Here is a 16841-nt window from a genome sequence, read left to right on the forward strand (position 1 = left end):
TACTTCAGTACATTCATCACTGGTACTATCATTACTGGGTGTTGTGAGCCTTTAGCCCAAATGGCCTTGTTGAGGAAACTCTAGAGGGACCACTGACCATTGGTGTTACCTACTGTTACCATCTTGTGACCACCAGTGACCCCTGTGAAAGTACCCCTGCATTTATGTGTCAACCTGATCTCGTAGTAATTCATCCGAAAGTTGGTGTTCTTGGGAAACTGCTCTGAAACTGTTTTGAGGAGGGCTAGAGCAGCTCATCTCATGAGGTGGAGTAGGTCATCTAGTAATCCAAAGGTTAATGGTTCAATCCCTGGCTGCTCCAGTATAGTATACAGACAGATACTGAACCAAAGTTGCTTTCTGATCCATTCACCGGAGTGTGAATGTGAGACAGAAAGCACTTAGGCAAAAAAACATTTAAAAAAGTGCTTCTGTGACTGGGTGTGAATGGGTGCTTATAAAAAACGATATATGTACATGTGATATAACAAAAATATAATACTACAAAAGACCCTCAGCTAACTAACCTGGCCATGTCTTCAGAGCGGACAGGATAAAATCAGGAGAGGCCATAACTAGTGAAAGTGATGTACTTAGAGTGGAAACTTGCAAATGGTCAAATTAAAGCTGAAAATAAAAAAATCTCCTGTTTTCTTTTATGACCCAAGTTGTGCTTTCAGTAGTTAGATTACTTTTGACTGTTTTGTGTGTTTCTAAAGATGACATGAAACACTAATTTACACCATGGAGCCCTGCTCTCAAAAACCGGCATGGATGCAACTCTGTCTGTGAAGCTGGATTTAAGAAATAGGTGCTTAAAGTTTTAAAAACATGTTTAGCGCCATCTTCTGTCAGTACGGAACGTGACGTCATGTGGTTGGTTGATGATAATAGACTTATATTAGCTTATGTTAGCTAGCTCAGTGTTTCCCAACCACTGTGCGCATAGGAGTGCCGTGAGAAATGATCAGGTGTCCCTTGGAAGAATATATGGTTTCACCTGATTGGTACGCTAAGCGACCAGCGTAACGGGCAAAACAATTACTACATTCTCTTCCACTAGAGGGCAGTACAACTTCTTGCTCCAATTAAACGGGTTGCCAACTGCCAATTAAACAGAAGAAGATGAAGAAGAAATTACATTGTCATGCGACAATGCAGGGTGTAACAGCAATAGATAAATATTTGAAAAGCAAAAGTAGTCAATCTGACCTGGGTCCTGGAGAAAAGTCCAACCCAGAGGAAGGTCCTAGCATGAGTAGTAGTCAGAAGAAAGCAAAAATGGTATATTGGGAACAAACTATAGCCGCTATAGCTGGTGCATGTTTTTTGTCAATATGTTTTTTGTGAAATTTTTTGTTTGGTGGTGTGCTGTGTGCTATGTGCCATGGCTCCAAAAGGTTGGGAAACACTGCTTTAATGTAAGGCTATTAACCACAACCAACCAACCACATGATGTCAGAAGATGGTGCTAAACATTTTTTTAAAACCTTAAGCACTTGTTTTTTTAAATCCAGCTTCACGGAGTTATATCTACAGTATATCAGTTTTGAGGAGGGCTCAGTGGTGTAAATTAGCCTTTATATGTTTAGTGTTTCATGTTGTCTTTAACTACTTGAACTACCACTAAACTACAAAAATGTAGCTTATTTAACTGTCATTCACCACTCTACAGCCCTGATGCCAGCTAATGTGGCCACAAATGTTGGTATGGGTATGTGACACTACAGGAAAAATCATATTGTGTCCTCTGTGCACCATTGGATGCTATAATAGTAGTTATTGGATCTCAGTGTGACGAAACCACTCCAAAGAAAAGTGTGATGGTGCTGTGTTGGGTTAATGTGCGTGTGTAAAATATCCAATGAACAATGAAGTTTTGTTTGGTGGTTTTAGAAAATGTGGCAATTTTGTTCAAAGTTATTTGGCCAGTAACAAAAAGTAGTGAAATTAAACAAAGAAAAACAACTTTAAATCTACAAACACGAAATAAAAATTAAAAATTATTTTAAAAATTCAATAAGTGAGTTCAATTCTAATTTGGGTTACACTGAAAATAAAGTTTTATCTGAAAGTGACTCACACAGAAAGCAAAAAATAAATAAATAAATTGTACAAACCAAAATGGTTAATGCATCAGGCATTACACAAAACTACACGCACATAAGTGTGTTGTCTCTGGAATAGCTGGTGCCAGCGGCGTAACATCGCCTACAGGGCTGTCTGATTCAGTGCCAAAATACACTGATGTTACAGAGAAGGAAAAAGCAATGAGGAAACACCCTTTGGGGGAAAAAAGTTGAGGTGTGAGAGGTAGGAGGCATGAAAAGGAAAGACAGAAACAAGCAGAGCAGAGGATGGAAGGAAGGAAGAAGCGTGATGAGCGACTGGAGAGAACAGTTCGTGTAGCACAACAGCTGGCATACACACACACCAACATAGGAGAAGAAGAGGAAGAATACTCTGATGGGTAAAAACACTAAAAAACACACACACATACACAAACCTGGTCCACGGTGGTTCTTCTCCATCCAGATGTAGCAGTTGCTCTGGGCCACCCCGGTCTGGGAGTCCAGGAAAGGGAGCCGCATGGAGCGCTCTGCACACAGACGGGCATTGTAGCTGCGACAGTGTTCGATGGCCTCCTTATAAAACTCCTCTCCAAGACTGAGTCAGAGCAAAGGGGAAGAACAAGGATGGAGGTTATAGGGAGGGGTTAAAGGTGAAGGACAAGAGGAGGTCCAGTGTGGCGTGTGAGTCAAAAGAGGAAGGCTTTAAGTAGAACAAGGAGCAACGTGAAGCTTGCACACACCCAAACCATCAAAAGGGGCAGTGGGTGAACAGTCATGGACAGCTACAGTCTTTGTGTGTGTGTGTGTGTGTGTGTGTGTGTGTGTGTGTGTGTGTGTGTGTGTGTGTGTGTGTGTGTGTGTGTAGGTAGGAGTGGAGATGCACAGTCCTAATAACCTGGGTCACAGCAGACAAGCTGGCGACCACTCACTGTTAACACCACACACCCATACACACAGACACACACATCCTGTACAGTAAGAGAGTATATAACACTTTATTCTCACTGCAAGAACAATGTATGCACAGTATTTTCCCACCTGTACAAGTGTGAGTTTGATTAACATGCAGTGGGATATTCTTCCCTTTGTCCCTCCCTCCACTCAACCTCACCACCCCACCCCTCTCCCACACCCCTTCGTACCTGTTCTTGATGACTGCACCTCCAGATTGCCTGCAGGGAGAAGAAGAAGAAGAAGAAGAAGAAGAAGAAGGAGAAGAAGGAGAAAAAAGTGAGTAGATGTGCGGTGAGTCATTCCTCCACCCCACCCTAATTTGCCCCCCCCCCCCCCCGTTCATTTGGCTTCTCATTCTTTCACAACTCGTTTCCCTCGCTCTGTCTCTCTCGCTCTCTCACTTGTTTCCAAGACTGTTTTTCTTTCCTATCTTTTTTTTACTTGCGTGTTTAACTTTCCCACTCCCCCTGTTCTCCTGCTGTTCTTTTTTTTCTCCTCCCTTTGTGTTTTACGTTTTCATCTTTCTTTGCACTTCTCTCTCTCCTCTTTTTGTCTCTCTCTTGTTAATCACTCCTCTCTAGCGTCTTCCTGCTGAGCACAGACATCAAGGTCACTCTAATATACAGACGATAGATACACGACACACAAAACTGCGCGAGCGCGCGCACACGCATGCAGTCATCGAGGGCCAACAGCGAGCTCACAAAGACAGTGCAGGGTAGTGGCTGGTAGCGATTTCTTGACTTTTTTTTTTCTTGTTTCTGTCCAACCACTGAAGGGGCGTGGCCTATTAACTGAACGATTAGATGTAGATTTGTGTGTTATTCGGTTGTATCTCCACAATGCAGTTTTCCTCCACCGATTTAGCATTGCCTTCTTTTACCACTGCCAGACTCATAAAGGCTTTTTAAAAAGAAAAATCATCAGAATTCATGGAGCAGAGCCAGAAATACTCTTTTTTTTAAATTCCACATGTAATTCTGTCTTGTCACAACCTGGCACACACATTTTCCACAATGCAATTTGACCTTCGGCAGCTCACTTCAGACATTGTTATGCTAGTAATGGCTAATGCAGCCTTGAGGGTCTAGCCTGAAGTGGAGAGGAGGACCAGACCACAAGGAATAGTAAGTTCATTTCAACACCCACAACGGTTTTTTTTTTATCACTTTCAGGTTTCTTTTAGTCTGCAGCCCCACCTGATGCTGACTCAAAGGAGTTGAGGGACTTGAGTCCCTTTGGAGATGCATAAGACTTTAAACGCCACACACACACATATTCCGCAAACACCTGTCAACAGACTTTGGTGTGTAAAGCTGATGAAGCTTCACTTTAAACAGGCAACACGCACCTTTCAACAATTCACTAAATTAAACAATGTCCTTCAGAAGAACTCACACAAACGTTTATGGAAATTTTGCAGCGTGGCATAAAAGGTCCACTTTTATCCTCTTTTTTTCCCCTTACTTTTAAGAGGTTGAAGAACCCCTCTCATCACTGGTTATAACAGTAAACACAAGGTGAAGCTCAGGGAACAATGATGGCCATGAAAAATATTATGTCGACTATGTTTTAGATGTGGAAAAATTGTGTTAAAGTTTGATATTTTGATAATCATCCATCCGGCTCAGCCTGCTCCATATTTGGACTTTGTTTGACATTTATCACAGCAGCCACATTATTTGAGGCTGGGACCTAAATAGAGCAGAAGCATTAGCTAATGGCATTAGCATCACCTATATTTACCTCCTGTTTATGTCAAAATCAATGCTTTAATAAAGGAGTATGTCTCATTACTTCCCCCTCTCATCCCACAGAAAATACTGTGGTCACTAGGGTGTGTCTGATAGCCCTGCGTTGGTGTTGTTCCTGGATCATCATAATTGATCTTGGTCCAGGGTCACGTAGGCATACCACAACTTTAACTGCATGGAAGGTTGTGGCATGGATAGACGTGTAGATAAAAGAGTTTCCGGTTAAAAATCTAAATCATTATATACCAGGTAGTCCAACTTCAGTGACCCTGCAAACGCCACTGCTGTTTAGTTTTCTGTCTTCATTTATGTTGGAAGTGGTAGCAGAGCTGTACGTTTTAATTAGTTTCAAAAATCTCTCAGTCAGAACATGGTATGAAATGTTTAGGTGTAAACTAGCGAGCTAACTTCCTGTTAACTTCTAACTCTGTTAAATTTAATAAATCCTGTTTTCATGGATGTAAAACTTAATTGTTACACCCGATAAAGCAGCAACGCTGATGACTTAATTAAAGATGAAAGAATTTAGACCGTTTTTAACTCTTAGTGTTGTTTGACTTTGGGACCTGACGCCGACGGAGTTTTGGACTCAGATTACTCTGCGAAGCCCCTCAGCCGTAATGCTCTGACAATCCATCAAGCAGTGCAGCTTACCAAAGTTGTACTAAAACCTTTTTTAACAGATTTCTGCACGCCAAAATCGGTTCAAGGTCAGTAAGCACAACCAGAATTCATACATAAGACACACTCTCGATTTTTGAGAAAATTAAAGGATTTTAAGTGCGCCTTATAGTGTGGAAAATGCGTTATACAGAAGAAAAGAATATATCGTGATATATATCATTACCGCACATGCTTCAAATTATATCGCGATATAAATTTTAGGCCATATCACCAAGCCCTACTGTTAAATCATTTTAACAAACCTACTAACTGGCAGACAAAAAGTAAACCAGCTCACGGGAATAAAAAACTCACCAGCCTGGCTCATTAATAAAAAGCTGGATTAACGTCACACTACGCTACAGCTCAATATGGACGCACAAACAGAGCATATTACCCCAATCAACACAGAATGAAAGCAGAATTAGGTCTGAAAGACGAGGGAAAACCCTCTTGTGACAATGTCAAGTAGAATCAGCTGTCCTGTTTGGAAATAAGAACAAACTCAGCACTGCCATCGGACCCAGCAGATGCTTGTGATGACTGACAGCTTGTGTACTGAATCTTCAAAACCTCCTAAACCAGCTCTGCAACCATTCGGGCCAACATATGACATTTAAAGGATGCGACTGGGGCATCAATGCTGCGCTCATGTCTGTTTGCATGTCTTTGGAAAGGAGCTGCTGCTCCCCTTCTGCTGAGGAGAATACGCTCCTTTCAGCTCTGTCCCTTCAGGCGGCCATGCATATCTGACCATCAAAGTATTTCACGGCCGTGTAAAAGGTGCGTCAGCAGAACTTTTCCTCACCTTATTTCACTTTTTTTCTTTTAGAGCTGTGCCCATGCTCCTCCCTGCAGTTTACAATAAACAACTGGAAAAGAAAAAAACGAATTGCACTAGAGGCCTGTCCAGAAAATAACAGGTTAGATCCACAGAGCCACTCAGACACCACTCACTCATTAGGAGGTGCTACGGATAAAAGCAATACCTAAATGCCTGAATTTTAAATGGGCCGGGAGAAGCTTGGCCAAAATAGAGAAATCCATTCCCTCAGAGACAAATATCCAGTACCTGCTGTTTGTATAAATAGTCATGAGGACGGAGAATAAACACTCACACTTGATGAGAGGCGCTCAAACGGGCGCATACGTTCACAGGCCTAGAAAGCCTTACACGGTGCTGTTTAAAATATTAACAAGAACATGGTGAATAAAAGACCCGGACTTCAAGGCTGTGCTAGTGACCAAACTGAAATACCAGAGAGACTGGGAGAGAGCGGAAAAAGAAAAATGTTAAATGTAAAACAGCTCCCCACATTCCTCCCCCTCCATTTTTCAAAACCTGCTCCCTTCGATCTCTCCATCACCTCCATCCCTCTCTCTCCTCTGCTGCCTTTAGAGGCGCCAGAATAAGTCGGTCCCTCCTCGATAATAAGTTGACAGCTGTAGAAAATGGCTTCTTTCAATTTGGGCGCTTGCAATCTCATTATATTGTGATAGGAGAGCCGCATGACTGTTTGCCAGTTTGAAGGCTCGTACAGCAGTAGAGCTGTACGAGGAGGAAGATACCCGCAGAGAAAGCTGGGAGACGCCACTTGAAGAAAGAGAGGACGCAGGGTGAGATGGGCTGAGGAGAGAGCAAGAGGCAGAAGAAAGTGACATCCGGGAAGAGATGGGGAATGAAAGTTTGGGAGAAAAAGAGCAGATCCCCACAGTAGCAGAGCGGGGGCAGGGGATGTGTGGAAAGCTTATTTCGGACACTTTTTTTTTTTAATTTTTGAGCTCTCACAAACATTTCTCTGGAGAGTAAAACCCCCAATTCAGCTGCAAATAGCAACGAGCGTTGGTCCGACATTCAACATCGATTTGAAAAGTAATAATCGCTAGTTCTTAGATTTGATTCAGAAATCACATTGAGTGGGTGGCAACAGCAGGAAAAAGTGTGATCACCAAATATTGCCTTAAATTCTGTCTGCCTTTGTGCTGGCCAGCTTGCTAAAAAGAATATTAAATCTGAATAGCAGTGAAATTGAAAAAGAAAAAAAGAGAAGCTGTTCTCAATTCACCAGAGGACACCCTGTGCTCCCTTGTGGATCTGCAGGTGCGACACAGTCGCCGCTTTAAAAGCCGCTCATGACAGACGCAACTGTTTGTTGTATTAAGTTGTAGCCAGGTGATTGTCAGCTTATCTTAGACTGAAAACAAGTAGCATGGCTCCATTGTAAAGGTATCAAGAGGGAAGGAGACATTTCCCAAAATGCTGAACTAGTTTTTTTAAAACGTCAATAAGGAAGAAAGCAGACCAGGGTGTCGCCTTTTAGTTTGTGGCCATATATTCTGGACAAACCACATTTAAATGGGCCATAGCTAAAAATTGTGAAACCATTACCCCTCTTTAGTGTCATCTGTCCACCGCCTTGTCCCTGACCACCTCCTCCAGCTCTACTCAGCCGAGACACATAGCCCAAGCCTCTGTCCCTGCTGGACATGCCAGAAACACCTCAAATAGGAGCTGTCCAGGAGGCATGCAAGTCAAATACCACAAGTGGCTCTTTTCGATGCGGAGGCACGGCAGTTCAATTCTGAGCCACTCAGCACTGAAATCAGAGATAGGATCATTGCTGAGGGAAACAGAGAGCCCCAAAACCTCTCGGAGGAAGCTCATTTCCTCTGCTCGGATCTGCGATCTCGTCCCAGAGTAATGTATTATTTGTTCTTAAATTATTTTATCATTTCATGATTTAACTGAACAAAAACAGACCATAAACGTTCCAAGATATCTTAAATAAAAATTAAGTGCAATTTCAACTCTGCGTCTATAGTATTCCACATTCCTTGTGTTTGCTGTCACTACATGTCTTCATATGTAGAATTCCTGTAACTGAACAACAATATTATTTTTATGTTTTTATCATTCAAGCAACTTCTAGAAATACTTTTAACATTGTCCTTTGAATTTTTGCTCCTGTGCAGTAAGGCTGGCCCCACCACACCAGACAAGTGGCAGGTATGACTTGGCTGCACATTTCACACTTTGCAAAGCCATGCAGTGGGACAAATGTGACCCTTTGGCAGGCCAGATCTGGGCCCCTCTCCCTATGTTTGACACCCCTACTCCACACAGATGTTTAGCACAGACAGGGAAACATCTGCACCTCTCTGGCTTGTGGCCACTGTGGTCCTATACCAGCCAAGCAGTTGGTGAAAACACAGACCACAGGGGAACACACAGAGAAACCAAACTGCCTATCATCAAACCACACAGCCGATTAAGAAAAGCCGAAACCTGATTCCACATCAGTGAACGCACACACACACACACAGACACATGAAGACAGGGGTTATGTGCCTCAATCAGCATGAAAACTAATTTTACAATTCCAATCGTTTTCATCTGTGATATTTTTCAACATGTATTTCTATTTCAGGTTTATTTCAGCTATATTTTACACTAATGGATGCAAACAGACTCGCAAGAGCAGGGAGAAATAGTAGCCGCTTTAGTAATGAACTGGCATGGAGCCAGCTCTCCAACAAACTGGAGCTGACTACCAAAAATGTCCATGCAGACATGACAGAAATGACAATCAAGCAGATCCGCACTATGCAAGGGCACAAAAACTGGAAAGGACACCTGTGCAAGGGTGCCTGCACACAGAAATACTTAAAGTAACACCACCAATGGCGCTATATGCATTTGTATGGGTAATATTTAGCCACAAAAACAAAGAGGAGGCATGCAGACGGAGGAGATGCTTGCATGCACAGGCAGTAATAATATGAACCTTTAGCCACACATACAAACACAGGCTCGAGATTAGATAAGAAAAGAGAATGAGAGTGCCTGGAGCATGCAGACTGTGTGTTTGTGAATGTGTGTGTGTATATGTGTGTATGAATCCTAAGCCCACACTGAGCTGTCTGCCTCAGCCTGCACTAAGCAAACAGCAGGGAGGGAGAGGCCTCCATGAAAACACTGAAGTAACTGGTATCACTGGGAGCACGCACACAAATAAACAGACTGGTGCAGCTGACAGGCAGTAGATACAGAAGCATCCTTAAAAAAAAGCACAGCCACCCCACCAGGACCACCCTGGGTAAGCCATTGTCTGACTCTCTCCGTGATCCCTCAAGTCCCATCCAGCAGAAGTCCACTTCAGCACACACTGAGCCTCGGCCCAGGGTTGCACTGGCGCTCAAACGCACGTAGACTGCCGCCAGCATTTTTCTATTATGGTGCAATTAACCACACCAATTAGCTGGTTCCCCAACCGATAGGGAAACAGAGGGCTCCCCCTAGAGGTGAAGTCATATTATTGGGTGGGGAAAATATGAGGGAATCAGAAATTACAAGAAACGTCCATTCCAACAAAGGATTTCATTTCAGTGGTGGTTTCCAACTGGGTGGAATTAGGTAATTAAACTGTAAGGAAATGAAGTAGTTCACTTGTAAATGGCTTTTTGAGGACTGAGGGCAGATTGTGTTCTGCACTTAAGATTTGTTAGCAAATGCTGCCGACAGCGTGGCTGGTAGCTGTGTGCACGTCTCGGTTGAGTTTGGAGCCTGTAGAAACACTTGTGCCTACATACTCAAGCCTGTACACCTGTCCACACACCTGTCCTATCCACCATTGTCCATCTGTACCCACACACACACACACACAAATGCCAGCCCACAGTGTGTGTGTGTGTGTGTGTGTGTGTGTGTGTGTGTGTGTGTGTGTGTGTGTGTGTGTGTGTGTGTGTGTGTGTGTGTGTGTGTGTGTGCTCGCAGAGGAGAACTAATATCAGGCAGCCTACCACTGTTCCGTGCCTCCCCTTCCCCCACCCCAGCCACTCCATGGCTGAACTCAACAGATTAAACTATGCAATATCACCCTTACCAATTCACCCCTCCTCCTCCTCCTCATGCCCCTCCACCCTCACCATCCCCAATTCAATTTCTTTTCCACTCTCCTCCTCTCTCTCTCTCTCTCTCTCTCTCTCTCTCAGTCGAATGATTTGTCTTTTTCTCTCTCTCTCTCTCTTCTTTCTGTGTGTGCATGTGCACTTGTTCACAGCAACACATTTTTCTGTTCTTCTGAAGACTGCAAGGCTGCAGTAGTAGGAATATATAGATATTTGTATGTGTATATAGTATATCTAGGCTGGGCTACTGAAATATGTGTGGATGGCTGCCCGTGAACACACACTAGCAGATATTGCATGCATATTGATGAAGTATTGTAGAGAGATGTGGTCTGGCAAACGCAGATCAAGAGTAAAAAAAAATTGGGTTGAAGAGTGAGACACATACATTTGGAGTGCATGCACTAATGCAGTCCTACTCCTGTATGCAGGTTAATGAAAACGTGTGTGTGTGTGTGTGTGTGTGTGTGTGTGTGTGTGTGTGTGTGTGTGTGTGTGTGTGTGTGTGTGTGTGTGTGTGTGTGTGTGTGTGTGTGTGTGACTGAGAGCGTGCACGCCAGTCAGAAAAAGACAAAGAGGCCGCACATTCAGTTTGACAGTGACAGACAGACAGATGGACAGACAGGAGTGTGAGTGTGGCTGTGTCTGTGCAGGAGCGGACGTCTGCCACGCTACCAGCTGGAAAGCGTCAGTTTCCTCGAATGGCTGTCACAGCACTGGGTATGGCCATGTGTGTATGTGCACGAGTGTTTGTGTGTGTGTCTGCAACTGACTGTTTGCATATTTGAACATGACGAGAGATCTGACGGAGGGAGGCAGAAACAGGCAGGGCCGTGCAACAGATCGTGTCGTTTCTGTCAGCGCTTTGTGTTACCTGCTGCATGCGATTTTAATGAAGAGTTGTGCGTCTGCCTGCTTGTCCGCTGGGTGTGGTTCTCCGAGAAACCCTCTAAATCTGTGAATCACAGGCCCACCATGTCCATGTGTCTGTTCACGATTGCCGCTTGCGTTTGTTTGTCTCTACATATGCGTGCGGCTATCGCTCGTGCGTGCCTGTTTATGCGCGCTGATTGTTTGTGTTTGCGTGCGCATACATCCCCGCGCGTGGGTGGGTGTATATAGCCTATAACTGGCTGCAGTGTGCATTGAGGGCAGTACATCAGGGTAAGGCAATCTGCCTGTGAACAGCTCCTTCAGGTGAGATTTATCACCACTGCACTTGGCCTCTTATTAAGGCGATGGATTCCCTACCTCTGTATCTGGGTGCGCACGTGTGTCTGCATGTGTGGCTACGTGTGTGTGTTTATTAGTGGCCCCCAGCCCACCCCACCAAACCTACAGACCCCCACTTCCCCACACCACTGTGCATCCTTATTAAAGTGCTGCAGAGGAAAGCAGGCACTGGGGTTTTTTGTTGACTCCTCCCTCAACAACTCCTGATAGGGAACCAGTGGACGCGCACAGACACTGGGAATAATATAAATGGGGACTGACAAGAGAGAAGAAATAATGTTGAGGAGACTAGAGGCTTAATATATTCTGTTCCTTTCCTACCACGCCTTTAGTTTGGACTTCAAGTTCCAACCAAACAGAACTACAAATTCCAAATTCCCTAGCTGGAAATCACGCAAAGTCCCAAAGCAGTGCAGCTGACTGACAGTCAGTTAGGTAGCACTGGAGAAATAGGTCATAGAGCTAAAAATACTTATCTATGTCTCTCTCTTTCTCGCTCTCTCTCTCACACACTCTGTGTGTGTGTTTCTCTCTCTCCTGTCTTCATAAAAAAAGTAAAACAGATAGAAAGTCTAAATAAGGGGATGATGAAAGGAATAAGTCGGAAAAAGAAATACCCTTAAAAACATCAGACCTCAGGCTTACTCCCATACGGGTGAAGAAAAAAACTGAGAGTAAGAGAGGAAATGAGAGAGTGCAACAGTGTGTGCGTGTTTGTGTGCCTTCCTGTCTACCTCCGTACACACGCGCGATGCCACACAAATGAGCGAGTGAGGGAATGAAAGGGAGAGATTGAAAGGAGAGGGAAAGATCTAGAAATGGATGCTCAGGCTGTGGCTTCAGCCATCACGCGGGGCTGTTTGCACACAGAGCCGGTTATTACACGGAACTCATTTAGCTCAGTCAGGCAGGGCAGAAATAATATCATATAGGGCCCTGCCACCACGACTGCTGCCAGTGCCACAGCGCGCAACTATCTACATCTCCCTCTCTAACCAGCACGGGGAAGTAATATCGTGGAAATGCACACGCCATCCACTGTCATTTTGATCAGTTCTGCCACCTGTGCCTTTAAGTGATTGCTGCAAAGTCTGAAATTTCATTTAATTGCGCTCTCCTCCCGAAAGACTTTCATCTGCAGAGGATTTTAAAGATGACTTATAAGCAGACATCCAGAAGCCCAAATATTCAGGGTGTCTTTTGTAAACACCATAACTCTTATGAAACATTATATAATGTGGTGACAGTATACTAAAAGCCCTTTCTTGGCAGTGGATGGCCCAAATATACAGTAGATACATCTTAAGGAACTCTTAGCTGTAAGCTATATAACGGAGTTTCGAGGGATCTGAGAGAATGCGTAGGAATTTCTCATCGATGTAGTTTATTAAAAGAGTGGCCATGCCTTGATTCACAATGTAAAGAAGAGTGGTGGGAGGGGAGAGGGCTCAGATGGTTTGAGGCCAAAAAGAAGGAAAATGGACAACAAAAAGAGAGAGAGGGAGAGAGAGAAAGGAGATGGCTGAATAAAAACGAGAGATGGCAAAACTAGTGATGGATGGGGAAAGCGGCGAAGAAGGAGGGAGGCATATAGTGGAAGAGAGGGCAGCAGGGTGATGGGAGGACAGAGAGGAAGTAAAAGGGAGGGAGAAAGAGAGATTATAAACGAGTCTAATCCAGCAGAGAGAGCGAGAGAGAGTGATAGACAGGGAGAAGGGCTGGTAGGGAAATGCCCAGCAGATTGAATGGAGCTCGGTGTTCTCCTCCCCTCATTTGCTGTTGCACATCAACCCTCCACCATACCTCCACTCACGTAGACTGGCTGTCACAGTGTCCCGCTCACACTCAGCTGGACAGTGGGGACCAGCAGCTTCCCAAAGATTTATATACACTGAATTAAAGCTAATTCGCCGCAGAGATCCAGCAAGGTCTGGGGACATTCATGGGCACAACAGGCATCGTCTCCAGGCGCGCAGGGCTCAGCCACCCTATTAGGGCTGACTTTGAACCCAATTTTGCTGGTTGTTTGGCCCATTTTACTGGATGGGCCCCTAATTTGTAAGCCTCTAATAGCAAGTTTGTTTGTAGACATGCTAATTACAAGGGCTTGTTTAAAAGCCCATTGCAGAGCGGTAACTGGAACACAGTTAAACCCACACTGCGTAATGATGGCATTTATGCAGTTGGTGAGATATTAAAGGCCGCTTTGATTGCTGTGGCCTTGTGTAATAAATAAATAAATACATCCAGCTTTGTCCTCTTCTCACGTGCTTTAAGGGAATCCAGCATCCCTGCAGGGTTGATACTGGCTAACAATATGGAGGTTCTGGTCTAACTTGAAGCACTTAAAAAGAAATCAGTGTAAGTCCACTCAAAATTGGGCTGTAGTTCATTAGTCACTCTTTCTAACCACTTACTTTGCTGTCTTTTGTACACTCCCCCCACCCCTCATTCTATTCTCCTCCTTGTACCAAAACCCTGTGTTCTCTGTTTGTGTGTCTTGGTGTGTACTCCATGCAAATGAGTCAATTTAATCCCCTGACATGGTGCCACTGAGGGCCTCTGGGAACAATCTGGACACACTTTTTCTTTGCTTGGATCCTGTGGAGGAGAGAAGAGGAGCCTTCATCCTTTTCCACCCATCCATTCTCGTCCCGTCATCGGCATTGCCACATACCTGCCCTTTAGAGCATATACAAACCAAAAATAAATGATTCATCTCCTGCGTGTTTGCGTTATATCTGTGGTCCCTGCGTTGCGTTGTAGTTCAAGTACTTTGAACCAAAACACCCCCAAAATACCATCACAGTCAATCAGGGCTTGCTGACCAATCAGCACCGTTACAAATCCAGTTCCCTCTCTCCTGTGAGGAGCTTTTCACAGCAGGCACGTACAGGGCAGTCGTTCATGGAAATGCGCGAAATGTCGCCTCTCGGAGAAGCTGACAGACAGACACTATATCCCATCTCCCTGCTCAGGTAAAAACCTGCACAGCATCCGATGTGCCTCCCCCCCTCCCTCCTTCCTTTGGCACATAGGTCTTGTGACTTTTCTTTGTTTCAAACTGCCTGAGCTGGAGCGTTTGTATGCTCAAACACTCCAAGGTACTCGAGCTATTGTTTTTTGTTTTTTTGGCTGAACGTGCGTACCCGCTGACAGACGCACATCAGCCACCTTTTTGGCCGGGAGCTGAGGCGGGCAGCAGGCGTCTGCATTCTGCTGAAACCAGTCTCAGAACAAAAAACAAAAAAACAAAAAAAAAGACATTCCACTCCCACCACCCCCACCACCCAAAAAAAAAACTGCACAAAGGGGATCATCGCGGAAGAAACTTCACGGGGAAACCCGCCGCTTTAACGTCTGTCAGTGGAGATAAATGTCCGCTGTGATGTAGCTGCACTAAATGTAAAGCGCCGGGCTTTGGGTTGGATTCCAGGCTTTATTCTAAGCGCCGAAGATGAAAGCAAGTCTTCGAGGAGCTTTATTTACCTCGCACTATACGTTTCCAAGAGGTCCGGCGGTAAAGGTAACGCTGCAGCCTAAAAACCCGGGAACGGAGCACTTCGTTCAGTCTACTTGTTTACCTCCTCTCAGCCCCCCTTCAACAAAATATACACACAGGTACTGTAAAGCCATCTAAACCATCCCCCTTCCTCCCGGACAGCCTTGCCACTCCAGCCCGGCTTTGGCCGTGATCTTGGCTGGCTACACTGGCAAGGGACATACCGGGTCACCCAAATCTACCTCCAGCATTCCTCCATATCCCTGCACACACGCTGCTGTCGGCTCAGAGAAATGATTATATGAATTGCATCGGAGCGCGCAATAATCCCCCCACCACTCATGCCCGAAAAAACCTCCCAGAAACCTCCATCAGCTTTAAATCTAACTTTTCTCCGGGGCTGATTCGCCTCTCCTGACGTTATCTCATTCTCCGCTGTATGCACTGCATGCATATAGACGCGTTGGTAATCATGCTGGGGAAATATGTGGGAAATTGAGGGGCTTAAATTGACAGTGACAGCATGCACAATGACCGAAAAAAGCGCAAACACTCAGGAAACGTGTTGTACTTACGATTTGAGGGGGTTCTGTACCGCTGTGGCCATTTTGATATAGTATGATAGAATGCAACACTGCAGAGCCCGGTATTGTACATGTAATGTAGCAGCTATTTCAATTTCATTCATTCTCTGGGGCTGCGGCTGGAGCGGCCAGCCAATGGGAGGCGGGAGCGCTCTGTGACAGCTTTGGGGAAGTGTAGTTTTTATGCATGTCAACATGAGACGCGCCGAGGAGCACAGTACTACAAGTTCCAGCGGGGGTAGCGGTTTAAGTGGACCACGGTCCCGCCTCGGACTTGTTAGGGCAATGCCCCCCATACCCCCCATCCGAATTTATAGAAAAGAAAGAAGAAGAAGAAAATCCACCACAGTTATGTTGAGGTTGGGTTGCAGGACTTTCTGTCAGTCTCTCCTATAAGCATCGTTCCCTTGTCTGGGTGATGATGATGACTCTGGCTCTTATAGCAGCTAAACACTAAATTGTGTTTGTTTACAGAGGTATGATTGTGGATATGGGTGCAAATTTGGGTCAGATATCATATTAAATGCACTGTAAAGGGAATAACTGGATACTCGAGTAGCAAAAAGCACAAACTGCATACAAAGATGTTTACTTGTTTTGTTAAGGAAACTGAGGACAGGTCTGTATAGTCATTTGTTGAAAATCAAGAGAAGTTGTTTCTGCGTAATCTTAGCGGCTTCATGGCCTCATGGATGTTAGATAGCCCTGCAATGAGAAGCTTTAATTATTCATTAATCAGGGGTGATGGGTTGGGAGTAGGCCTATAATTGATTCTTTCAGACATTTGTCTCTCATAGTTGAGCCCGGAGAAAGGCCGGGACCCTCTCTAAATCCTTAACCACGCCATCCTTTATTGCATCCTTCCCCCTCTCGCTCGTTTTCTTGCCCTTACTACATCTTTTGCTGGATCTGTCCCAGGTGGCGATTTTATTTGACTCAGGCTAGAGACAAGGGTGTTAAAGCGACTATGCCAAAGCCTGGGCTGGCATTTTCCACTCCCTAGACATTGGAAGGAAGGGAGGGAGGAGATGAGGGAGGAAGGAAGGAAGGACTCAGAGCCGTTAGAGCAGCAATGCTGGAATTTCTTTCTCCATGTCATGTTAGCAGCAGTGGCGCCGCTCTGAAGCCAGTGACATGTGATATTTATAGATCTGTGCTAACAAATATTTAA

At 44.7% G+C, this 16841-nt stretch overlaps 1 protein-coding gene across 1 annotated transcript in view; it reads right to left on the bottom strand.

Annotated features, from left to right (window-relative positions):
* The window catches only part of dpf1 (double PHD fingers 1), a 54093-nt gene extending 38385 nt beyond the window's left edge, over positions 1–15708 (bottom strand). Inside the window, exons 1-3 of the mRNA XM_080889450.1 lie at positions 15662–15708; positions 3215–3244; positions 2507–2667 (exon numbers count right to left, since the gene is read on the bottom strand). Coding sequence (XP_080745576.1) covers positions 2507–2667; positions 3215–3244; positions 15662–15693 — 223 coding nt within the window. The 5' untranslated portion in view covers positions 15694–15708. The remainder of the gene's footprint in view (positions 1–2506; positions 2668–3214; positions 3245–15661) is intronic.
* Positions 15709–16841: the final 1133 nt, after the last annotated feature.

The sequence above is a fragment of the Rhamphochromis sp. 'chilingali' genome, assembly GCF_963969265.1.
Source record: "Rhamphochromis sp. 'chilingali' genome assembly, chromosome: 8".
NCBI classification, from domain to species: Eukaryota; Metazoa; Chordata; class Actinopteri; order Cichliformes; family Cichlidae; genus Rhamphochromis; species Rhamphochromis sp. 'chilingali'.